The following is a 26,500-nucleotide window of genomic DNA, read 5'->3' as shown; positions in this document are numbered from 1 at the left end:
TGGGAAGGACCTTCTTGCAGAGATAGGGAAGGTGAAATTTCGGGGGGGAAAAATACGATTCCCTGGACCTTCAAAGTCCGGAAGTCTTATCTCCAGCTTCGGTATTCAAGGTCTGAAATGCAGGACAGTTTGGTGAGATCACTGCTCACCCCGGTCAGGTGTGTTTGAACAAGGGAATTACCAAACCAGTGTCAGAGTTTTAGCAGGAAGTACTGGAGCAGATATCTAATCCGATCTGATCCATGATTGGATGTGATGTGATGTTAGTGCTGCGTTTCTCTTCCTGTGGGGCAGTTTTTGAGTAGTGGGAGTACGATGGTCTACTTTCAGACACATCTTCTTAAGTGCTTCTATTTAAAAAAGCTTGGTAGCTTGATGAACGATCAGATCAGGTATCTGACAAAAGAGGCATGCAAAGCTCTATGTAGAGGAGAATGAAGAGGAATGTGAGATGAAAGCCTGAGAACTTGTCAAAATCATCAACAGCACAGCACGATCCTGCAATGAACGGTGGCAATCAGGAAACGGTCAGTAGACCTGGCTCCTAGACCTGGCATTTAACGAGTGTAAGAAAGGTGAAGACATCATGGTTTCCCTGAAATGTCAAGATTCTGGATGTGGTTCTGGCATGCCTTATGTTTAGTAGCTTAATATGGATAGTCTCTAATCTTCAAAAGAACAAACCGGGAAGATACGATTTTAAAGTAACAGAAGAACTAGACTTGGCAACAAAACTGGCAACAACAAAGCAGTCATACAATAAACAATGCCTCAGTAATGGTGTATTAGGAGTGTCTGATCTTGTACCACTCAGACTTCCACTCAGACTTGGTCTATACTAATCTTTTAGCAAAATGTTAACACTGTCCGGCTTAAGAACAGTTCTAAAGAACTCAGGCGTTGAGAAGACTACTATGGTCATGGCCCCCAATCCGATCAGAGTATGTTAATGCTGAGTAGCAGACAATGCAGATCTGATCAGAGTACTTTAATGCTGAGTATTGGCCAATGCCAATCCAAGTCGAGTACCTTAATGCTAAGTATCAGCCAATACCGGTCCGATCCAAGTAACTTAATGCTGAGTATCGGACATTGCAGAACTTATGAGTACCCTAATGAGTAGCAGACAATGCAGATCTGATCAGAGTACCTTAATGATGAGTATTGGTAGATACCAATCTAATCAGAATATCTTAATGCTGAGAATTAGCCAATAGCAATCCGATCCAAGTACTTTAATGCTGAGTATCAAGACAATACTGAAGTAATAAGCGCACCTCAGTGCTGAGCATCAGCCCATACCAATCCAGGTACCTTAATGCAGAGTCTCAGACAAACCAATCCAATCCAAGTCTCTTAATGCTGAGTATTGACCAATACCATTCCAATCAAAGTACCTTAACACCAAATACTGATTACCTCAATGCTGAGTATCTTAATGCCTATATCAATCCGATCCAAGGACCTCAATGCCGAGCATCAGACGGTTCACCACTGGTCAAAACTACCTACACTGGCTTAATATGTTAAAACAGGCTGAATGGCCCAACCCACCAATCCAGCAGCTGAGCTGAGGTGCATTTAATTAAATGCATATTTAACGGACGTGTGTGTGTGTGCAAAATCACTGATACAGCACAAACACACACACACACACTAGAGAAAGTGTCCGTGGCTGATCCCTGGTCTCGGATTAGAGGGAGAATGGGCGGATTTAGCGGCCACCGAAAGCTTTCATTAATCCCTGTATTACCACCCCACTCTCTCGGCTGATTTCATCTGCCCTGCCTAAACACACACACACACACACACACACACACACGCACCAATACACACAGTTCACCTACGTCTTCCTTGTTTACATTTCCTCATATTCATTACACTTCGTGCCGGCCTTGGTGCCTTCCTGCTGGCTCTTAACAGATAAGAATTCCACTGGACCTTTGCTTCTACTGGCTCTACTATACACACAGAATCCCATCTCATTTATGCAGACTAGCAAATCTGCAATAAGTATTACTTCAGGCAGTGTTCATTTGACAAAAGAAAATATAGATGTTTTTAAACCTAAATTCCATTTTTATTTTCTTGTTTTCATCTGTGCATTTTTTATTTATTTTTTTTCCTGGTTTTTACTGAACATTTTACCGAAATCAATTTCAGTAACAGCAAGAAAAGTATCTTTATTCTGATACTTAAAACCCAGAATTTCTTCACAGGGGGCCCTCATAGTTTCGGTGCTTCTCATTGAATGAGTGAAAACCAGATGATACTGAGCCATACTTGCATTAAGGTACTCTGGTTGGATCAGTATTGGCGGATACTCTTTATTAAGATACTTGGATTGGAATATTATTAAGGTACTCAGATCAGATCTGTATCTTCTGATACTCAGCACTAAGGTACTCAGATCGGATCTGTATCTTCTGATACTCAGCACTAAGGTACTCAGATCAGATCTGTATATTCTGATACTCAGCACTAAGGTACTCAGATCAGATCTGTATCTTCTGATACTCAGCACTAAGGTACTCAGATCGGATCTGTATCTTCTGATACTCAGCACTAAGGTACTCAGATCAGATCTGTATATTCTGATACTCAGCACTAAGGTACTCAGATCGGATCTGTATATTCTGATACTCAGCACTAAGGTACTCAGATCAGATCTGTATATTCTGATACTCAGCACTAAGGTACTCAGATCGGATCTGTATATTCTGATACTCAGCACTAAGGTACTCAGCTCAGATCTGTATATTCTGATACTCAGCACTAAGGTACTCAGATCAGATCTGTATCTTCTGATACTCAGCACTAAGGTACTCAGATCAGATCTGTATATTCTGATACTCAGCACTAAGGTACTCAGATCAGATCTGTATCTTCTGATACTCAGCACTAAGGTACTCAGATCAGATTGGTATTGGCTGATATTCAGTATTAAGGTACTCTGATTGAACTGGTTTTGGTCAATACTCAGCATTAAAGGACTTTGATTGAATTGGTGTTGGCTGATACTCAGCATTAAGATACTCAAATCAGATCTGTATCTTCTGATATCCAGCATTAATGTATTCAGATCAGATTGGTATGGGCTGATACTCAGCATTACAGTCTTTGGATGTCAAAATAACACCCGAGAAAACGTGAAAAGGGTCAGTTTCAGACATTCCGGACCCTTTTTCATCCCAAAGTATATATATATATATATATATATATACACACACACACACACACACACACACACATACACCATACCCTTCAGCCCTACTGCCAACAACAGCAACGAACCCACAGGATTTCCTTCAGGATGGCCGCTCGTCAAATGTATGCTGGCTGGCTGACTGATCCAGGAAAGCTACTCATGGGTCAAATTCACAAACTCAATCACTGCCACAAATGGCATTTGCGCTAATGGGCCTTCTGACAGGAATGGTGAGAACCGTCCATGAGGTCATGCTTCAGACGGAGGGACGTGCCTGTGGATGAAACAAAATCCCACCTCCATTAAAGCAGGGTTGAACTGATGGACATCGGCCAGTGCCTCTTTTCCCCTACCTACTGAGCGCTGACCTGCCACGAACCTAGTCCACAGCCAGCCTTGAGCTTTGTTTACCAGACCTCTTGCCATCAGCCCTCTTTATTCATGTAATCGCTGTCATTAGGACTTACGAATCCCTCACCTGGGAGAGCATGCGTCTGTAGCATTTCCTCAACTAATTAAAAGAAGCAACGAGCGGTATTACAGAATTTCGCTCCTTCATGGTGACTCATCTGGCTTTATACAGCGGAAACAGGATGCTGCCTGGACCCAAGACTATCGGACAGGAAAGCCTAACTTGTGCCGTTTTCCAAGCTAGGGACTTGCTTACGTTACGCTTATTAAGTTAAAGGAAGACACATTAGTCAGCATCAGGATCACAGTGTTTTTCTAGACCTACGAAGACGTCTGCATCAAGACCTAGGGCCTGTAGTTTTCAAGAAATTGGTCCTACCTGATCAAAAAGTCTCAGATACTTTTGGACATATTTTTGGAAATAGGATAAAAAAAAAAATATATAATAATAATAATAATTACTGTTATTAATTAATAAATATTGTTATTATACCTATACACTTCTTCTCTTCGTATATCCCAGCGTAGAAATCTGGAGTCCGAGCACATGGTCAGCCGTGCTACAGCACCCAGGGAGTGTTGCTCAAGCTTTGAAACCTACAACCCTGCTCAAATGCCCAACGGTGGCAGCTTAGCGGACCCAGGTATTGCACCCACAGCCCTGCTCAAGGCTCAACAGGGGAGCTTAGCAGACCTGGGCATTGAACCCACAACCCTACACAAGGGCCCAGCAGTGGCAGCCCACAGCCCTGCTCAAGGCCCCAACAGTGACAGCCCACATCTCTGCTCAAGGCCCCAACAGTGACAGCCCACATCTCTGCTCCAGGCCCCAACAGTGACAGCCCACAGCCCTGCTCAAGGCCCCAACAGTGACAGCCCACATCTCTGCTCAAGGCCCCAACAGTGACAGCCCACATCTCTGCTCAAGGCCCCAACAGTGACAGCCCACAACCCTGCTCAAGGCCCCAACAGTGACAGCCCACATCTCTGCTCAAGGCCCCAACAGTGACAGCCCACAACCCTGCTCAAGGCCCCAACAGTGACAGCCCACATTTCTGCTCAAGGCCCCAACAGTGACAGCCCACATCTTTGCTCCAGGCCCCAACAGGGGCAGCTTACCAGACCTGGGCATTGAACCCACAACCCTACACAAGGGCCCAGCAGTTTCATTTTTACAGATGTTTTCAGGCACCTGGTTCAAATCGTATATATATATCTCATCAGGCCAATGCATTATAAAAGTTCAGGCTTCAATGTAACAGGATTAGCCTCATACATAATCCTGTTAGCGCATTTAGCATGGATGCACTGATAGTCAAGTAGCTAATGTGCAGCATCATCATCCAACACTTAGTACACATAATCGACACACTTAAAGACATTAAAATATGATTTTAAACCATAAATAAAATTAAATATCAAATCCATACAATGAAAACTTTGGATGCATCACCTCTGGTTCCTGCTTCGTACATAGGCTAATATTCTGGGTTCTAAACTGAATTCGACCAATAGCCAACGAGATAGAGGCGTATTGCTGCCTCCTCCCTGGGCTAGCCCGCTCGTGGCGCCATCCCAATCCCTGTAGCTGTCGCTCTGCCAGGAACTGTCAGCTCACCTAAGACCCATTAGCTAATGATCTTACATCCTGTCCTCCCCCCTTTAGCACTTCCTCCTGAAGACGTTCAGCCGGTGAACGACTGACTCAGCTCACCCCTCCCCCGTCTGAGACAGCGTGGCCCAATCCCAGCTAATGCCTCCTCTGAGAGACCTTATACCTCCTCCCGAGAGCACCGGAGGCCCAGCGCTAACATGGGCGGACGCTAACACAGCGCTAATGAGATGCTAGCAAGCTATGTATGTGGTGAAAATTTACTCTGTATATTGCTGGACTGTCACTGGCCCGTGAGCTTCGAGGGGGTCCGAATTAAATGGTAGCACTGCATTTTTTAGAACATCCGGCAAAATCAAAACAACTGGAAACAGACCAATTCCAAAACCCCCAAACTGTTACATCACAGTCCTGGCTCCTTATATTGACACCCTCCTGATGCTGGAGAGCAGTGTATCACCCCCCTCTACCTACTACCTCTGCTGAGCACAGGCAAGTGGAGCATCCCGAAGCGTCCCCGAAGCATCCCAGAAGCATACCTGAAGCGTCCCAGAAGCATACCTGAAGCGTCCCAAAATTTTTGGGAAGCCTTGCCAATAGGCCTAAGCGCAACAGCTAACACCTCCAGCTCCTTGTAATCAAGCATCACGCTCCTCAGTCTGCTCCAGCTCCGTATCTAACCGCAGTCTATTTATACACTGTCAAGGGTCGCGCTATTTATAACCCAGCCAACTCATCTCCGCTCAGTACCCCAAGCACTGACCCATATCTGAGGCCTGTCTGGAGCTCGGAAGCAAATATTAGGCTAAGGCGGTAAGTGTTACAGTACATGTACTTGTCCTGAATCGTCACAGTACGGGCTGGGTCATGGGTCGGTGCTTCTAGTCCCATGGAGAACTTCCCGGAAGCCGTAGCTTGTAGGTATGTGAGAAGGTTGATGAACGTACCACGAGTTCCATGTGGAAAGCGGTCCGCTGGACGTCTAGCGCTGAACCGTGCTTGAAGCTTCTGTTAATCCCCTCTGGTAATTGCCCAGTATGACCCACACAGTGAGGCCAAAAACACTGACTGGACTGAGAACTGTCCACCAACCAGAAATATCCTGTGGGCGGCGTCCCGTGGGCAGCGTCCTGTGGGCAGCGTCCTGTGGGCGGCACTGATGAAGGACTAGGGGATGACCAACGCCTGGCTTTACCTTTATCTACAAGGTGGACCCACTAGGCAGGAGTGTCTAATAGACAGTGGACAGTGAGTGGACAGACACAGTGTTTAAGCACTCCAGCAGCACTGCTGCGTCTGGTCCACTCGTACCACCAGCAGCACAACACACACACTACCAACACACCGCCTCCACCACTAGGTCAGTCAGTGTCACTATAGTACAGAGAATGACCCTCCACCCAAGTCCAGCTCTGTGGTGGTCAGTCCTGTGAGGTCCTGGCCATTGAAGAACAGGATGGGACACGGATGGAAATCAAGCTGGAAAAAACGAGTTTGCGAGCTGAGTCAAGCCGTGCTGCCGGACAGGGCCGGTGACAGAGGCTGACTCCTAGGCTTGATTAAAGAGGAGGACATCTGGACTCTGGGGTCTATTTCGGGTTGTGTGTTAAGAGAGTGTTATGGGTGTTTTGGGGGCGGGTGAGCATTCCTGACCTCCTCCACTTCCCTCAGCGCATTACTCATGCACAAAACACGTCCTGTCCAGGACCCACCAACCCAGGCCTTGACCTTTTCCTGTGCACACAAACACACAAACACAAACAGACACACACACACACACACACACACACACATACACATACACACACACACACACACACACACAGGCAGCTCCAGCGACACAGGAACACATTTTCTTCCGTGCTTTAAAATACTTCAGCCAACGCGAGCGCAGGACCATGCAGGTGCGGTCAAGCCCGCCGAGCTGCTGACCGGCAGAGACATCTGTGACTCACACAAGGGAAGAAAACTCGTGAAGTCATCCGCCGTTTATTGGTCCTGACCTCACCAACGGTCACTGAGGGGACAGTTCTGGCCATTTTTTAGCACAGGACAAAAGACGGCTGTAGCTATATCACTGCATACCAGGTGTTTTCTATGATGTTGCTAGCTGGTTGCAAGGCGGTTGCTATGGTATCCCAGGTGATTGGTAGTGTGTTGCTAGGTGGTTGCAATGACATTTCTTAGTGGCAGCTAGGGTGTTGCTAGGCAGGTGCTATGGTATCCCAGGAGGTTACTATTGTGTTGCTAAGTGGTTGCTAAGGTGTTGCTAGGTGGTTGATCTGGTCTTGCTTAGTTATCACTATGGTGTTGCTAGGTGGTTGATATGGTATCCCAGGAGGTTGCTATTGTGTTGCTAAGTGGTCACTGGGGTTTCCAGACAGGTGCTATGGTATCTCAGGAGTTTGCTATTGTGTTGATAAGTGGCTGCTATGGTATCCCAGGTGGTTGCTATGGTTTTGCTTAGTGGTCGATATGGTGTTGCTAGGCAGATGCTATGGTTTCCCAGGAGGTTGTTCCAAAGTACTTTCTAAAGTGTTGCTAGGTGGCTGCTATGGTATCCCAGGTAATCGCTATAAGGTAGTTGCTTGGTGGTCGCTTGTTGTTGTTGATAGGGGCATACTATCATATCACAGGTGGTTGCTATGGCTATGTGTTGTTTAGTGGCAGCTAGGGTGTTGCTTGGCAGGTGCTATGGTATCCTAAAAGGTTTGCTATGGTGTTGTTAAGTGGTTTCTAAGGTGTTGCTCAGTGGCTGCATTGCTAGGTGGCTGCTATGGCGTTGCTCAGTGGTTGCTATTGTTTTGCTGAGGGATTTCAAGGTGGTTGCTATGGTGTTGCTTTGAAGCGTACAATTATAAAACCATGATTGTACGTTAGGGCTGGGTAGCATGAAGGTATTTATTAGTATTGTGGATATTATCGGTGCCTCCTGATCATCGGGGCCTCCTCGATGCAAAGTTTCACACTGGAAATATTTTTGCTTGAGACGTCGCTAACGCAAATTGCTGCAAATCCTATTGAAGTGAGTGTAATTTCACGTTTTAATGAGATCAATTAACAAAAAACGTGTTATTATGTAATCAAATCTTTATCATTTTTGGGATTAGGAGTGTGTCCCTGTTTAAATTCAATATATTCATTAAAAACTAAGAAAAAAATATGGACGATTTGTGTGCCCCAGTTTGACTTACCACCCCGTCACAGGAACTTGTTTTGTCTGCAAATAAACACACTGTTGCTTTAAATGGCAGCACAAAGAGGAAGTCACGTCATATGTGCCTTTGTATCAGCCAGGAACAAAAAAAGGCAACTTCCGATGGTCTCCTACATTGTTCATTTGTTGCTTTTCCATATGTTAGACAGGGTCCGGCAAGCTCGGCCCTACCACCCCGTCACGCAAAATACAGAGGGGAGAAATTGTTTGTTATTACAACTTTACACTATTAATGCAAAGAAAATGATATTTTCAATTGATTAAAATATGTGTGCTAGGTCAGGGACTTGACCACACAAAGGACTTCAGCTATTCTGGGATGGAATTTACCACCCTGTTACGTTTGATTATGTCTTAATAACAAAGAGATTTGGGTTGTTTTGTTGTGAAACACGCGGGACCAGACCAGAACTGCTGTAGCGAAAGCGCAGGGGTCCAACAGCTGCTTAATTATCTGTGGCAAAGGCAGGCAACCAGTACTCAGCGAGACCACGCTTAACAGGGTCAGTGGGTCAGCAGCAGTACAGTGCAGAATGGCTCCAGGCCTCGTCTGCTCGCTTGCTCGCTCCACCAGACTGCCAGTCTAGGATAGCACTGGATGGAAAGCATTTGGACGAACACTTGCTCTGGTGGTGGATATCTGGGAATGATCTGGACGGTACCACTGAGACGCTCATTATGGTCTGTCCATTAGCTGCACAGCAGGCAATGGCAAATGCACTGAACACAAGCGACTCGTGTTCTTCAACAATGAGGATCTCACACGTCCACTGAAGTCCACTGGGTCAAGTGTCTCAGTCAAGGCAACGGCACAGTGTTTTCAGTCAGAAAGAATGAACTCATTTAAGCCCTTCAGCGCTGGGCTTTTTTTCTGGGCTGCAAATGATTCAGTTGCTTCTATAAATGATTCAGTATCTACTGTAAATGATTTAGGTACTACTATAAATGATTCAGTAACAAATGGTAATTATTTAATACCTTCAATAAATGATTCAGTATCAACTGTTAATTATTTATTGCCTACTATAAATGTTTCAATAACTGATGTAAATGATTCAGGTACTACTATAAACAAATCAGTGACTGCTGTAAATGATTCAGGTACTACTATAAACAAATCAGTAACTGCTGTAAATGATTCAGGTACTACTATAAACAAATCAGTGACTGCTGTAAATGATTCAGGTACTACTATAAATGATTCAGGTACTACTATAAATGATTCAGTAATTTCAGTAAATGATTTAGGTACTACTATTAATATTTCAGCAACTGCTGTAAATGATTCAGTAACTGCTGTAAATGATTCAGGTACTACTATAAATGATTTAGGTACTACTATAAATGATTCAGTAAATGCTGTAAATGATTCAGGTACTACTATAAATGATTCAGTAACAAATTGTAATTATTAAATACCTTCAATAAAGGATTCAGTATCTACTGTAAAGGATTTAGGTACTACTATAAACGATTCAGTAACTGCTGTAAATGATTCAGTATCTTCTGTAAAGGATTTAGGTACTACTAAAAATGATTCAGTAACTGCTGTAAATGATTCAGGTACTACTATAAATGATTTAGGTACTACTATAAATGATTAAGTAACTGCTGTAAATGATTCAAGTACTACTATAAATGATTCAGTAACAAATTGTAATTATTAAATACCTTTAATAAATGATTCAGTATCTACTGTAAATGATTCAGGTACTACTACAAACAATTCAGTAACTGCCATAAATGATTCCGTAAGTGCTGTAAATGATTCAGTAACTACTGTAAATAAAAGTTGCGCAACTCCGACTGGCACACCAGAGAACTGAGGCTCGACTCAGATTTGCACCCTGAAATATTAGAACTTGGACTCAACCACCAGAGAATTTAAAACTCAGCACTGACTCACACCCCAAAAAACTGACTCAGAATTGCACCACAGAGGCTCAAAACGTCTTGCGTCCCTCAGACTCGGGCTTGGCTCAGACTCGCACCCCAGAGAACTGATATTCGACTCAGACTCAGCCTGGGCCATGAATCCCAGTGAATCAACTCACACCTCAGAGCCTCATCACATCGACTCAGAACTACATCCCAGAGAAATGACTCGCCCTAGACTCTTTTGAGCGTCTCGAGGATGTAAACGCTGGTAAAGCATCTAAACGTAAATTCGTGTTTTTAGGATTCACTTTTTTTTTATGATGCCTTTGGAGGTCAACATTACATATACGCCGAATCGGCCTAAAGCAGTGTAGCGCCACCTTTGGCAGGTGGACATGAAGAAAAATGTCAAATACATGACATCACAAACTGACGATAGAGGCCAATCAAAGATCAGGGGTGCGTCCCAACTGTGTACTAATTACTGTGTACTGTGTACTAATTACTAATTACGCTTCTGAGCATGTAGTATCTAATGTAGCTATTTGAGTACACTCAAATATCCGCGATACGAACTCCGCCGACGGTGTCTGAAGAACCTGCAATGACGAATTAACCCGAAACTAACCCGAAAACGGGTTCGCATGTTACTGACTAGTGCACTAACCTGTCGAACCCGCACTAATCAGATTAGCATATAGTCTATTCCTTACAGTACCAGTGTGTAGCAGGCAATTGGGACGCAGCCCAGATTTTTTTAGCCTCCCTAAACCTGCACGAGATTCACAACCGACGCTTTTATGAACCCGTAACCAATAAATACCAATAAAACAAGCTGCACAATCTCAGACTATTCAGTTCGGGAGGAGAATATTAGCAAAAATCTCGGGGTGGCTAAGCTAAGCTAGAGCTAGGGCTAAGCTAGTCTACGGTTCAAGCTAAGCTTGAGGGCTAGGCTAGGCCAGGCTAAGCTACAGTTAGCATAGGGCAAATCTGGAATATGGACAGAGGACGAGTAGATAGGCCATGCCGTAGGCTAGCTGAGGAGAAAGTGCCCACCAGGCGCCTGTCTAGGCCGAGGCCTAGGATCCCCCTTATTTTTACGATTTTTAAGGCCTCACCAAGAGCAATGCATGCATGTGTTTTGTAATTAGCCGTTTAGCTAATCGCTAAGGTTATTCACTGCCCATGCCGTTGTGACAGGCCAATTTCACATCCTGGTCCTCAATTTTCTCCTCACAGATGTTAGCATGTAAACCAGTTAGCTGTAGTTAATCTGGGTTAGCCTGCGCTAATCCTGTTAGCCAGCACTGGGTTGGTTCTGGGACTCGAACCTCCATAACATTGATTCTACTTGAGCCTGTGTGTTAGCGTTAGCCTGCATTAGCCAGAGCTTGGTCAGTCAGTATTAGCTGGATTTAGCACCATCTTAGCGCTGTTGGGATGCGTTATCTCCTTAGCAAGTTCTAACACTATACGGACAGAAGTATTGGGACACCTGCTCTACTGTCCAGGGAAGAAGACGACCTTCTATTAGATTCTAGAGGAGCATTGCTGTGAGGATTTGACTGCATTCAGTGACGAGAGCGTTAGTAAGGGTCAGGATGTTGGACGATGATGATTATTTAGCGCACAGCCATATCAGTGACCATTAGTGACCGTGAGGACTCCAGCACAGCTCTTAATTGCACATAACGATGCAGTTTCCCATCATTCTTTGTGCTCACCGGCAGCACAGTGACCACCTGCTAAGTGCACAATGTAGCTGTTGACACATACAAATTTCGCTCGGTGGTTTTCGCCTCGAAATCTCCTCAGTGGGGACTTCTGTGTTGGCGCTGAAGCCACTGGGCCGAGCCTACACAGCTTTATCATGCACGGCTTCCCGCAAGCCAAACACGACGACTTCCAGAACCAAAGATGGAAGAAAACACTGGACGATCACTGAGCACGCCAAAATTAGCCCACATTAGGCCATGATAAATGATAATATGACAATATGTCCAAATGTATGTGGACACTCTTCAGCTAAGTTGCACCCATTGCTGACACAGATGTGCAAATCCACCCAGTATATAGCTTGTCTAGTCTAGTACTTGTCTAGTACTGCCAGGACATCATGAACCTACTGGCCCCATGCTGCCTAAGGCCAGACGTGGAGGCGCTAGAGCGCTATAGGGGTACAACGCCCTCCAGCATTGAGCTGTGGGGCTCCATCCAGTACTTTTGGGATGAGTTGGGGATGATGATGATGATCATTCAATGCCCCTACCAGTAGATCTAGTGGAAAGCCTTCTTCTTCTTCTTCTTATCTGGACAGTAGACACAGTTACTCCAACAAAAGCAGGATAAACTCTGAACGAGCAGGTGTCCCAATACTTTTGTCACTATACTGCCTCAATGTATCATCCCATGGCCACTCCTTAGTAAAAGAAAAATACCCAAGGTTGTGCTTTTTGGTCCTACTTCTTCTGGTCGGAGTTGAGGAAGGAAGTGTGGACCATAGCACGCTGGTTCCTGCGGTTCAGAGGTCCATGGCTTCATTTGCCACACCCAGTAAAGGCCTTAAAGCCAACAGAAGACCAGTATGAGGTACAGCCTGATGATTGTATATCCCTAAAGAAAAATGACACTGTTCAACTGGCTCATTTTCCACATCCGAGTCTTCTACCCATCTATTTCTGTGGACCAATCAAAGGCGTCCCCTTCTTTTCAACTGTTGTTGAATAATGCAAAACAAAAGAAACCATTAAAGCTGCATATCTACCCCATAAAGGTAGAGGTGCTTGTGACTGGGCACGGCTCCAGAGGGAAGGTGCCACGTTCGGACGTTTCAGCAAATCAGAAATGTGCTGCAAATGGTTCTGCCGTAGAGTGCTGCCGTAGGGGAACCACTTTTGGTTCCTTAAAGACGCATGTTTTTAGGAAATCTGTCAGGGGCAGGAGCACAACAGCAGCGCATTAGAAGTCTCAAAAAGGCCCAATTCTCAAAGCGCTGGCCTATTTAACGAATAGTTCTAAGCCAAAATCATTAAAATCATTAATGAGGTACAAAATCAAACATTTAAAAAAGATACTAAGTCAAAATTCTGAGTTCATTGATCATAACATAAGTCATTATTTTGAGATATTAAGTCAAAATCGACCAAACTCAGTCAGAATTTTGTCAAAATAATATTAATCATTTATCATTATAGTCAAAAAAGTCAAGTTTGAGGCAGTAGGTCTCCATATCAATATCTATATTTACACACTTCATCACAAAAATATAAAATAATAAACTGTTCTGAAACATAAAGTCAGTATTTTTAGTAAATAAGTCATAAATATATTTTTTGAGACTTTCGATGTTCTGAGATTGATGTGATTATTTTGATATAATGTAAAATATTGTGTGAAATTGGGTTATTACTAAGATCAGATATTCAAGAAAATATCTTATAATGACATATTACGTATGTCTATGTCCAGATCCTAAATGTAATCAAAACAATTGAGAAAATAAATACTACTGCTACTATAGCAAAAATGTGAAAATATGTCTTTATTTTGACATAATATTTAATTATTTTGTGATATTAATTAAATGTTCTGAGAGTGTGATTATTTTCATATTATGTACAAATTATGAAATTGCATCATTACTAAGATTTTAAAGTCAGATATTGGAGAAACTCTATTATTATGATACATTAAGTTCAACTTAAACACTGTCTTTGTCCAGATACTAAATTTAAAAATACAAGAAAATAATTCTAGCTAGTCCAGCAAAAAATGTAAAACAAAATGTGAAACTGGATCATTACTAAAATTAATAAGATTTTAAAATCGGAAATTCAAGAAACTCTCTTATTATGATAAATTAAGTACAATTTTAACATTGTCTTTGTCCAGATACTAAATAAAAAAATTCTAAAGCAAAAATGTGACAATATATGGTATTATTTTGACATAATATTTTTAAAATATAAATTAAATGTTCTGAGAACATGATTATTTTCATATTATGTAAAATTATAAAATATTTAAGAAAATATCTTATTATAATATATATCGTATGTCCTTGTCCAGATATTAAATAAAAAAAATAATAAAGAAAATAATTCCAGCTACGAAGGCAAAAATGTGCAAATATGTCTTTATTTTGACATAATATGAAATTATTTTGTGATATTAATTTAACGTTCAGAGAACGTGATTATTTTCATATTACTAAGATTTTAAAGTCAGATACTGAAGAAACTCTATTATTCTATTATTAATATTTAATATTATTATCTAATACTAAATACAATTTTAAAACAATTTCTTTGTCCAGATACTAAATTTAAAAATCTTCTAAATTAAAAAAATGGTAACTGAATCACCTCCTGGACCCAAAGCCCTGTACCTGGCCTTCCACACCTGAAGCCAGGTGGTTCTGGTCCACTGGTGGTGCCTAAGACCAGCCTGAGGTCAGTGAATGGGGGGTGCTATGACCCCCAGACTTGTGCTGAATGCTGTCCATTGGGACCCTGGTGGTCTCCCTCCCCTCTCTCTCTCTCTCTCCTGGGGCTTTGTCTGGGAGCCACCGAGCCGACCCAGGTGTGGGGGAGCGGGGACGGCTCTGCCTCAGCCCAGCCTAGGCAACCCACAGGCTGGAGCCGCGGCTGGTGTGAACTTGGCCCCTATATAGACACGAAAACGGGGACCTGTAGCCTGAAGCCTCCCTTTAAAACGTTTAATCCTTCGTTTATATCGTTAAAGCTCGTTTTAACGGGCTGTTGCTTTATTTTTTCCACGTACAAAGAAAAGCCCACCAACGCCAATCCTGCCGTCCAGCGGTACCCGTCCAGCGGTACCCGTCCGCCGCCATCAGCACCATGTAAACACCGCATTACCGTCAAACAGGGAGGACGACAGCCATCACTTACCGTTTAACCACACCGGCGAAACACGTCGGTAATCTCTTATTTACGCTCCAAAACGCCGTAGTCTTCACCTGTGGGCCGAGGCCCGTCCCCGCGGGGCTCCTCAGAAAACGAGCCGGGGTGCAGCGCTGCTCAGGCGGCTTGCGTGCGAGGAGCGAGGCGGTCTGACCGCTGGGCGAAGCGAAGACGACGACAACAACACCACCACCACCACCACCGACTGCGCTGGGTCGGCCTGAGCCCCGGAGCCAGGCTGGCCACCGCCGAGCTCATGCCTTATTCATTTACAGCATTTTCAGGACGCTCTCTCTCTCTCTTCATCCTCATCCGCCGCGTTCCGGTCTCCCTTCGGGCCCGACGGAGGCTCGGAGCTCCGCGGTGACCGGCCGACGAGCATGGGTGGAACCGGAGATGTGTTTCGGGGGGGCGGTGGATGGATGGATGGACGGACGGGCTCTTCTAGCTGGAGCTCCTCAGCTCCAGCTTTCGTTTTGGGTGCTGGATGAGCTCACTGCGAGGGGAGGCGTCGACCGGAGGAGGGGGATAAACCAGGGAATCTTGGAAGATGTTTAATAGCATAAATATTTCATTCATATTTTTTTATTTGGATCCAAAAAATAAAATCATTTTATTTACACTCATCAGTTGTGACTATAACCTAATGCACCACTTAAAAAACACAAAACAGGCTGTATGTAGTGTAAAATGTATTCTAGGAGATATAGTAGGAGACATTAATATTAAAATTAAAAAATATAATTAGATTTTAAAGGCAGTAAACACGTTAATTTACAGATTTTAACAATGTTTATTATTAGTGGTGTTCTCACACAGGCTTCACACAAGGCTGATTAGCTGTACTCTGGAGACCCCTTGTGGTCACACTGATGAAGTGCACCCAATGAATAGTACCCTATCAAAAATGTGCCTGAATGTATAAAAGAATACCCAAATATATTAATATGCATCAATATGTCATATGTTGCATTTTATTAGGAACACGTAAACACCTACACATCTACTATAATAGCCAGTGCATAAAAGATGCAGTGCAGATACCAGCCCGACTGGTTTGAGCGGAGCGAAAGAGGATCCCTCTTTACAATCATGGTGAGCATCTCAGAAAGCACAACGCATCAAAAACCCTCCAGGCAGATGTGCTACGACAGCAGAAGACCACTTCAGGTTCCACCTGTGCCAAGAACAGAAAGCTGAGGCCGCAAAAGGAAAAGGCTCACCGAAACTGGCCTGGACTGAAGCACCGTCAATTTCAGCTGAGGCACACAGATGGCAGGGGCGGAATTTTCTTGGTGCCAACCGCATGAATCCAAGGACCCAAACAGTGCAGGCTGGAGTCGGTGGTGTACTGGTGTGGGCAACATTTCCTTGGCACACTCTGGGCCTGTTAATGTCGGTTGGTTCTGACCTGAGACGTACAAACGTTTTTTTTTTAGACGTAAATGTTTGGCTAGGTACAAATACAGCCCACAAAATTAATATTAACAATATTAAATAGCTTTATTTAAAAAAAATACATCTGTAGAAAAGATATTTTATGTATACCGCACTCATTACAGCTATATTACATGGTATTGTGTGTAACCCATTACGGAAACACACATTCTCGCTCTCACACACCCCTCAAAAAGATGATCTATAGTAATACCATGTGATGTACTTATATAATAATCCATAATATATATATATCTATCTATATCTCAACGCTCATTTTTGACCACCGAGCCACTGTTGTCTCAACCTAGCCGTGACCCTCATGTCTGGAATACCCCAGTTACACTGCTGCAGGGGTCACATGCTCCAGAACATGCCAGAGCTCATCTGTTGATTCATCAGGGGTCAATTTCTGACCACAGAGACACAGAGACACATTTGGATATTCTGGGGTAGTGGACCCACTTTTACCCTAGCAGGGACACGAACACGGGTAAAAGCTCCAGTAATGCCGCTGCAGTGGTCTACAGTGTTTGTGTAGACCCTGTTGTGAAACCATAGTAAACACACACACACACACACAAATACAAACACACACACTCTTCAGACAGTGCAGTAGGTGTAGATATAGTAGCGGGCCATCTCCTTGTTGCCGCTGGCCTGGCATATGAGTGAGAGATTGTAGGCGATCTCTCTGCGGAGGTCCACTTGATCTTCGTCAATCCCCTTCAGAACACAGTGATGGAAAGGTGTTATTATTACATGTTAATAACAAGGCTGTCCTTCATTAGCTGTCCCACAATTCTCTTGTTTTTCTGCATTTTTGCCAAACGGACCAATAGAGATGCTCCACCATGACTCTGAGCTGAGTGAAGGAGCCGCTGCTCTACTCACCTCCAGTTTGAGCGGAGGGAAGCTCAGGGCTTTCTGGTAGTAGTGAATGGCCAGGTGGGTTAGACCCAGCTGGTGCAGAGCCCGACCCACGTTGTACAAGCTCTCTTGACAGTGACCTCGGAGGTCCACGTAGCGCCACAGGAAAGAGAAACCCTGAGGAGACGGTAGAGAGAGAGAGAGAGCAGTGGTGAGCAGCTCATCTGTGGATCCATAAGCTGCGCTAGTCCTTCTCTAGCTCTTCATCAGTGGTCAGTTTCTGACCACAGAGCTGCTCTCGGCTGGATATTTACTGAGCTGGTGGACCCAGTCAGTAGCTATATGTTCTCGATGCATAAATAGGGGTGATCTCACACCCCACACCCAAACAGATGTCAATCCCCCTGGGACAAACACGTCCCAGATATCACATACCTGCAGTACTAGCGGGTGTCTCTTCATGACAAACTTCTGCGAGGCCATGTGGAAGAAGGTTAGGCCCACGCACAGGCTGTGCAGGGGGTTACACGGCTGATTCCTGAAGGCCTGCATGTACTGACCTGCTCAGAAAAGAGAGAGAGAGACATGGACAACACTGGCATTAAGAACGGGGACAGGTGATGTACACTGCCCCACACAATTCCTCCATAATACGCTCCAGTCCAGAGAACCCGACTCGGCAGATCTCCAAACATGCTGTCCGAACACTAGGTTTAATCCCCGTCTAGGAAACCGGTCCAACAATCAGCAAATAACTGGCCAGGGGGAAAATGTCCAGTGTCACCCCTGGTCAAATGACATGTACTGTTAAATATTAATATTATGGCCCAGTTGGGCCAGTACTGGGCCAACATGGTCAAGTATATCTGTTGGGCCAATGTTGGACCAGTATTGGGACAATGCTGGGCAAGTATAGCATCAATGGGTCAGGTTTGGGCCATTGTTGAACCAATAGCTGTCCGAGGTCAGGCCAGTATTGGTCCCATGTTGGGCCGATGTTGGGCCAGGTTTAGTTCACTGTTGAGCCTGTTGAGTTGTCTAATAATGGACTAATACAAGGCTGCAGTTGGGCTAGTACTAGGCCTATAGTGTTGATACGTGTAAAATAGTTTGGGCTACATTGTGGTCTGGCCCAAAAAGGCGATCAGCACAAATGTAGGTATACCGAGGGCATGCTTAAACGTTCCCGACACCAGCGAGGTGTGTCCGTTCAGGAGGCAGAGCGCGTGGTTCTCTGGGTTTTTCAGCATGAGGCGCAGGCAGAAGCGGTGGTGCCGCACGTCCTGCGACTGCAGCGTCACCTGGTTGAAGACGTTCCATAACTGATCCCTCTCCACGCTGGACATCAGCATCAACCTGAGACACAAACACGCTCTTAACTGAAGCTCCTGCTGAAACACCTGAATGACTCCATCACACTACCAAAGACCGAACCCAGACCTTATGTAGTCGTAGGCTTTGCGGAAATTGCGGTCCAAGAAGGCGGCGGACAAGCCCAGGTACTCCAGCTCCTTGCGCTTGGCCCGGTCGTCGTAGAAGGAGTAGAATTCCAGCGAGGAGTCGACCAGCAGCTCGGCCTCAGCAAAGCGCTCCTCTTCACACAGGGCTTCCAGACACTCCAGCAGCAGCCTCCACCAGTCCTCCCGAGACAGTACGCTGGTCTTGCCTACACACACGCACACACAGCGATCATTACCCCAGTTCTGATGATGTATCTTCAAGGTGGGAGGAGCTAATCACAATGCTATAAAGTCTTTGATAGGCGTCCACAAATTAAAGCAACACTATGGAAAACTGGCATGTCTTGCTTCTGGACTGCCCCTACAGACCAGAAGTGTAATTTGCCGAGCCAGGAGAAGCAACGGCAGCAACGCTACTCTCCCCGTTACAGTCAGTGGAGCTTCACAATGACTTTGAAGCTGCGACTTCAAGGTGAAAATGCTACATATGGCTGCTTTAATGTTCGTCTTAAACAGAGCAGAAATAAAGAGCTACCCGTCACGTCCAAGTAAGCTGCCTCCTGGTCCTCGATTTCCGACAGCTTGTTGCGGGACACTTTGATCAGACGCAGGTGCCTGGTTCCAGAGGAGGTGCTGGCTATCAGACACACCTGAGCTCTCACCATCGCCACCTACAGGAGAGGAGAGGAACAAAAAGCAGAAGAACCAGCTTAATTTCCACGTTTTACAGGAAAGATCATGCTTAAAGAGACAGAGAGAGTGAGTTAGAGAGGCCAACCTTAAGCAGCATAGAGAGCATGGTGAGCAGAGCGTCTATGTAGTCCACAATTCGGCCTTGACATCGGAGCAGCGTGGAGCGGTGCAGCAGCAACTTCAGCTCCTAAAACGACAGGACACCCCTGCTCTGAGCAACATTACAGGACATCATGATCACAGTCATAACGGCAAACGCATGCATGATCACACACCTGCTGTGCGGCTGAGGAGTCCTGTGCCAGCGTGTCGGGGTCATACATGGGCTCCAGCGCCTGCAGGGCGCAGTTGGGCCTGCCCAGCTGCTGCTGCAGGGTGGACAGAGCCAGGCGTGCCTCCAGATGCAGCGGGGCCATCTCCACCACCTTACTGTAGCTCTTCACCGCCACCTCCAAATGCCCCAGGGCCTTCAGACACTCTGGACAGCGCATCGTTTATTATTATTAAGCATTTCTCAGAGCGCAATTCACTGGATCGCAAAGGACTAATAGGGGATGCAGGTAAACGCACCTGCGTGACGGAGCCACACCACGGCTAGGTTGTATCTCTCCGAGCAGACCAGGGCAGACAGCAGGGGCAGGGCGGAGTTGTATTCCCCCTCGTCCATGAAGGCCTCGGCCACATCCAGGTACAGGTCACCCATCTCCTCCGGGCTTTGCTCCATCAGAGACGTCAGCATGGGCTGCAGAGAGAGCGAGAGAGAGAGTGGAAACCCCTTATGGTGAAGATCATATTTATGCACAGATCATGAACCACCTGCTCCTGCATCCTGATGCAGATTTTTAATAATAAAAAAAAAATTATAGTACTTACATCCAGGGGTCTGAGGACATGCTGGTGGATCAGGCAAACCATCAGCTTCACCCTGATATCTACCGGAACCTCGTCAGGCACCACGACCTCCAGAACCTCTCCTACAAATGCAAGCAGACACATTCATGCGACACTGTCTAATTCCACAACAGGCTGGTGCAGGCTGGTCAGTCAGTCTCTGCAGTCTCTTACCCTTCACCTCGGCCATCTCTTCTTTCTTCTCATCCCTCGGTTCTTCCTCGCCCTCGGTTCTCATGTCAGTCTGCTCCATTGGCTCTTGCTTGGTTACTTCTCTCTTCAGTGTGATGTCACAAAACTTGATCAAGGCCTGGGTCAGTGACAAATAAGGGGGTTCTAAATTATTTATAATGATTTATTATTACTTTTTTTTTTCTAATCCAAGTCTCTTAACGCAAAGATCGGATTCATCCAATCCGATCTTTGTGGTTCTATAAATAATACAGCCCTGCAACTGTGCTAATCCACAGCAGTAAACCCCAGTAAAATCACTACTTTAGTACCAGTTTCTAAAATCAGACTAAAGTCTAATCTAATTTGATCTACTTTGTTTGGAGTAACAACTGTTTTAAACTCTATTCTCTTAATATCTGACCTACCTGACCAATATCTGACCTCCATCAGACTACAGTCTGATCACTTAGTGTGTCTGCATTAGCATTAGCCTTCTTAGAACCACAGAAAGGAGTGTGGTTCTCTTGCTGGTAGAACAGAGCACTTCCACCATAGTCTGGCTTCTAACCACACAGAATTCCAGAGTCCAGACTTCCTCTTCAGCGAACTTTCTGTTCCACCTTAAATAACGCAGCAGTGATGCTCTGCTGCTGAAATGCACTCACTGTGGCTGCAGCAGTATTTAAGGTGGAATGGAGAGTTAGCATTAGAACCAGCTTCAGCTTTTGTTTTGGCTTTACGAAAAAATAAGAAGTTCATCTGCAGCACCTGAGGATCATGTCTATTAAGGGCGACTAGAGGAAACCAGATGGCTCAGGTGCACAGTGCGTTTCCACTCACCTCTAAGGCTTTGACATACTGGTGGTTGGCGATGTAAAGCTCGGCCGCCATGTTAACGCACTCGTGGCTGACCAGCTCGGGGTGTCGGTCCAGGGCTTCTTCCATCACGCCAATAGCCGAGGGTAACTCGTTGCTCTCATAGTAACTCCTAAGCTCACAAACACCACACAGACACAGATTTACATAAAAAAAAAAAAAAAAAAAAATTTCCAAGCGGTTAACAGCAAGCTGGCTGGAGTCTTGCATTATTTAGCCTGCTAAGCTAGGTAGCACAATGCTCATTTTAGCTAATCTTAGCCACTGCCTACAGGTTGGCTGTACCACTGCACCCGAGAACCCGTGTGTGTGAGTGTGTCTTACTTGGCCATGTCACGAGACAGCTGCATGAAGTGCTCTCCGTCAGTAGGGGGCAGCAGGCTGAGAATGCGGCGGTAGCCGTCCATGGCCTGCTTGTGTTCGCCCACCTGCTCGTAGAGGCTGGAGCGCTCCCACAGGTAGCGCACGTTACTCTGGTCGTACTTAATTGCTGAGAAAACAAAGGAACGCAGGACTTTCAGCTAACGGTCGAAATCCAGTCTGCACAATGCTAACTGCTAACTGCTAGCATATTTTTTGGACAATGACTGTAAAAAACATGGACGCCATGTTGTCAAATTTGCAACAAGAGTCTGCACTGTAGAGACAAGAGGTGGAGCCAGGCTTGCCTACTTATTTTGTAGCCCCTCCACCTTCTCCCAGACTACGCTCTGGGTGTCTCAGACCGCCTTCACTGAGCTTCCAGCACTGCTCATTCCTCAAGTTCCTCCACAGCTCAGCTACTCCGCCAGATAGCCTGTATGGCCTGTATGGGTAGCCTAACCGGGCACCAGAAAGTTTTGTCCATGGGTTACATAATGGCCCCACATATGGATGCCCATCAGGGTTAGTGATGGGACGAGGACAGGTTAAACATGGGCCCCATCTGGCTTGTACGCTGCATACGGGGCCTAGATGGGACCCATGTGAAATTAGGATGGGCTATAAAGATAGGGCCCATTCAGGCCCACTCAGGCACCCACCTAGCCCACGTTCCACCCATGCGAGCCCCTAATATGAGCATGTTGGCTGGGCTATGTAATCGGCGCCATGCGGGCTCTTCCAGCCAAGACTGTCAATCAATTCAAGTCTAGCCCCGCCTTTTTACAACTCAGCTGAATAATAAGAGCCCATATTAGCCAATAACAGCACAGAAAAAAAACTCTGTTGGAACTTAAGAAAATGAAACTAGAGATAGAAAGAGTTCAGCGGAGGAAAATGAGAAGGAAAGTGGGTGGAGTTTTGGCATTGAAACATGTGGATGGGCGGAGCTTCACTTTTAAGAGCGGTTGCGCTGTCCATGCTTTCTTGTGGTGGTCTCCACTCTGCCAGAGCTGACCTTTGGTGTAGCAGATGATGGCCTGCTTGATGTTGTCCTGCTCCAGGGACATGTCGGCCAGTTTGACCCACTCCTCGCAGTCGCTGGGGTTCAGGTGCGCCGCGATCAGGCCGAACTGCAGCGCCTTCTCCATGTCGCCCTGGTCCTCGTAGATCATCGCCAGCGTGGAGAAGGGCTCGTACGCCAGGGGAGCTGAAAAGCACAGCAGAAGCACGTCTTACCTGACAGCCTCAGAAGCACCCGTCGCGTCCAGAGCTTGTGCTCCCCCCGACTCCGGCTGCTGATGGCAAAGCCAGGCATTGAAAAAGATCTAACAGACCTTGGCGGATGATCTCCATGCACATCAGGATGGCGTCGTCTTTGTCTCCTCGAGCATAGCGGATGTTGGCCTCGCCCATTAACCCTCTGAGGGCGCGAGGGAGCTTACTGCGGGGGCGTCGTTCCTGAAAACCAAACACGGAAACAGCAGATACACCAGCATGAAGAACTGCTGGTTCGAGAGCGCTGGACACGGGAAAGTTAAAGTCCATGTAGATCAAACCTTCATCATCTTCTTGTTCTCCCGGTTGAGCTCCATCTCCAGGGCAAACACGTCCCCTGGCGTGACTCCACTGCCGCCGCCAGCATCGTCGTCGTCGGCTTCGTCCTCGCCAATCTCTCTCCACTCCCCGTCGTCCTCGTCCATGTCGTCATCCTCCATCTCCTCGAGGTCCTCCCCAAGCATGGAGGCAAAGGCCTTCTGGACAGACGGGCTGACTCCCTCCTCAGTGCTGCCTGTCAGGTGAAAGGCAACCTGGTTACATGGCTCGTCTCGTAGACGCCTCAAAACATGGTGTGATTAAAAGCCACCAATAAAAACAAACAGACTGTGTCAAAATAAAAGCCAGTAATACAAATGAATTACAAGACTGTCAAAATAAAAGTCCCTAATGCAAACAGACCGCGTCAAACTTAAAGCCACTGATAAACAATCAAACTAACTGTGCGAACATAAAAGCCAATAATACAAACAGACTGTATCAAAATAAAAGCCCCTAATACACACAGATTGTTAAAATAAAAGCCCCTAATACAAACAGATTGTCATAATAAGTGACTAATTGAAACAAATTGACCATGTCAAAATAAAAGCCACTAATACAAAAACAAACTGTCTCAATAAAAAAGCCACCAATACAAATGAATTATAAGAGTCAAAATAAAAGCCCATAATACAGATTGTCATATTAAAAGCCACTAATACAAACAGACTGTCAAAATAAGTGACAAATTGAAACAAATTGATCATGTCAACATAAAAGCCACATGTTGAACGTGTCAAAATAAAAGTCACTAATAAAAACAGTGTCAAGAAAGCCATTACTTCAAACTGTGTCATAATAAAAGCCACTACTACAAACAGACTGTGTCAAAATAAAAGCCACCAATACAAACGAAGCAGCAACACAAAATACTTCCAAACTGAAAGCTAAAATTACTGTCTCACATTTGTTCCCTGTTTTTGTTGATCCAAAAAAAAAAAAAAAAAGATCTGATCAGTGACTCAAAAACCATAAGTGTGACCTTTTGAGGCCTCTCTAAAAGCACTGCCCACCATTTGTGCTCCATAATGGCATATCCATTCTATAATCCATACTAACCTGTCCAAGCCACTCTGGGAATCTGTTTGGAAGTGCCTGGAATGGCATCGTACAGCTCGACAGCCTCGTTTTCATCAGAGCCATCGCCTACTTCCTCCTGGAATGACAGCACCACTCAATCAAACTCAAATCCACACATTTTACATTTGCTTGTGAGGAAAATAAACATTTGTACAGATTCAATGCACCTACACAGCTTGCTTAGTCCCTGTAAAAAAAAAAAAGAGGATTCCTACTGGCTCCATGCCTAATGCCAGGGGTGGGCTAGAGGGGGGTATAAAGCCCCCCAGCATTGAGCTGTTGAGCAGTGGAGGAACTGGGTTCACTGGAATGATGGTGGTGAAGCTATATCCAATGGGGATGATGAGGGGTTGAGGGTTTGGGGGGGGTGGGGGGATGATCATCACTTGTCACTGCATGCAATCAAATCCTCACAGCAATGCTAAACCGCAATATCAGTGGTTCTTCACTGACAAAGGGATCTGAGGTTTCTGCCCAAATGTCCACAAGTATCCAGACACCCCTCCTTTAATGAGCAAGGTCACCATGTGACCCCAAAGTGTCAAGAGTGGCCTAGTAGAGGGGTGTATAAAGCCCCCCAGCACTGAGCTGTTGAGCAGTGGAGGAACTGGGTTCACTGGAATGATGGTGGTGAAGCTCTATCCACACCAGCTAGATCATCACTTGTCACTGAATGCAATCAAATCCTCACAGCAATGCTAAACCGCAATATCAGTGGTTCTGCCCAAATGTCCACAAGTATCCAGACACCCCTCCTTTAATGAGCAAAGTGTCAAGAGTGGCCTAGTAGAGGGGTGTATAAAGCCCCCCAGCACTGAGCCCCCCAGGAGGGCTGGAGCTCCACTGATGCTCTATCTCATGGGGCTGAATGCAGTGAAATCCTCACAGCAACTTTCTAGCTGGTGTGTAAAGCCCTCTTCAGTAGAGCAGAGGCTGCTGCTGCTGCTGCTGCACAGCTTCACTATCCCCCCCCAGTCTGTTTACATCCGCTCTACCTTTATCCTCGTTTTTCTTGCTTCCCTCCGTCTTTCAAACTCCTCGAAGGAGATCTTCCCCTCCAGGTAGTCGTTGAGTTCAGGGCTGGACTCCGACATTATTCAAAACAAATCAATTAATCGATCGATTTGATTTATAGCTTCTTTAAAACCAGCACGTTCTTCAGCATTGCGGCTCTGGAGACACTCCGCCACAGCTGCGTGCTGCCGCCTGTCAAAATAAGAGTCCCCGCTCAGCTCTGCTGCGGCCACGGGAATGTCGTATTTAGCAGATGAGCGAACGTGAACGCCACGATAAAAGTCCCATTTATTTATTTAGTAGGAAGCTCGGTTTTTTCGATAAGCTTTTTTTCGATTATTTATAAATAAATAAAAAAATAAACAATATATATATATAATATATTTATTTATTTTTAGTTGTTTAGCAGCAACACATCAACACTGCAGGCCAGTACCACAATACCAACCAATCTTTTTGTTAAATGAGATTTTAAAAATATTTCAGATATCAAATATATGTGTTTACTAGTAATAATATCATATTTATCATATATTTATATTTATTTATTTATTTTAATCCGTTGAAGGATGTTCTGATCTGATTCGGTTTGCAGTAGCAGAGCGCCACCTGGCGTCCAGATTTAAAAGACATGATTCTCAACTGCTGCAGATCATTTTCTCATTTTATTTCTAAAGCCAGACAGAGGTCATCTGTGAGATTAATTCAGTGAGGAGAATTAAATCAGAGCTTTATTTGAACTGATTAGCAGCTAAAGCTAAAGGTTCTAATGCTAACTCTCCATTCCACCTTAAA

The 26,500-nt window shown here is 45.2% G+C and overlaps 2 protein-coding genes across 5 annotated transcripts in view; both read right to left on the bottom strand.

Moving 5' to 3' along the window:
• Positions 1-15,733, bottom strand: part of hecw2b (HECT, C2 and WW domain containing E3 ubiquitin protein ligase 2b) — a 47,510-nt gene extending 31,777 nt beyond the window's left edge. For all 4 annotated transcript variants that reach the window (XM_072656672.1, XM_072656674.1, XM_072656673.1 and 1 more), the window contains exon 1: positions 15,240-15,733. The gene's annotated coding sequence lies outside the window, so the exon portion shown is untranslated. The remainder of the gene's footprint in view (positions 1-15,239) is intronic.
• Positions 15,734-16,733: 1,000 nt separating this feature from the next.
• Positions 16,734-25,874, bottom strand: gtf3c3 (general transcription factor IIIC, polypeptide 3). Its single transcript, XM_072656882.1, has 18 exons — positions 25,687-25,874; positions 24,671-24,767; positions 23,572-23,804; positions 23,350-23,473; positions 23,031-23,222; positions 21,977-22,142; positions 21,617-21,764; positions 20,777-20,912; positions 20,585-20,685; positions 20,282-20,453; positions 19,987-20,189; positions 19,797-19,898; positions 19,554-19,689; positions 18,999-19,224; positions 18,724-18,914; positions 17,994-18,118; positions 17,583-17,735; positions 16,734-17,414 (listed from the first exon to the last, which is right to left on the bottom strand). The coding sequence occupies exons 1-18, from the start codon at positions 25,783-25,785 to the stop codon at positions 17,292-17,294; spliced, it is 2,727 nt and encodes a 908-aa protein (XP_072512983.1). The 5' UTR covers positions 25,786-25,874; the 3' UTR covers positions 16,734-17,291.
• Between the last annotated feature and the right edge of the window lie 626 nt (positions 25,875-26,500).

This window comes from Salminus brasiliensis, chromosome 15 (assembly GCF_030463535.1).
Source record: "Salminus brasiliensis chromosome 15, fSalBra1.hap2, whole genome shotgun sequence".
NCBI classification, from domain to species: domain Eukaryota; kingdom Metazoa; phylum Chordata; class Actinopteri; order Characiformes; family Bryconidae; genus Salminus; species Salminus brasiliensis.
The sequence above is the reverse complement of the archived record's forward strand: the minus strand, read 5'-3'. Positions and strand labels throughout refer to the sequence as shown.

What these genes read in the sequence shown, in the direction of transcription:
- gtf3c3 (XM_072656882.1), bottom strand. Translation starts at nt 25,785, where the DNA reads ATGTCGGAGTCCAGCCCTGAACTCAACGACTACCTGGAGGGGAAGATC. An exon ending in CAAGAAAAACGAGGATAAAG is followed by an intron (nt 24,768 to 25,686) that starts GTAGAGCGGATG and finishes CTGTCATTCCAG; the next exon opens with GAGGAAGTAGGCGATGGCTC. An exon ending in TGCTCTCTATGCTGCTTAAG is followed by an intron (nt 19,690 to 19,796) that starts GTTGGCCTCTCT and finishes CCTCTCCTGTAG; the next exon opens with GTGGCGATGGTGAGAGCTCA.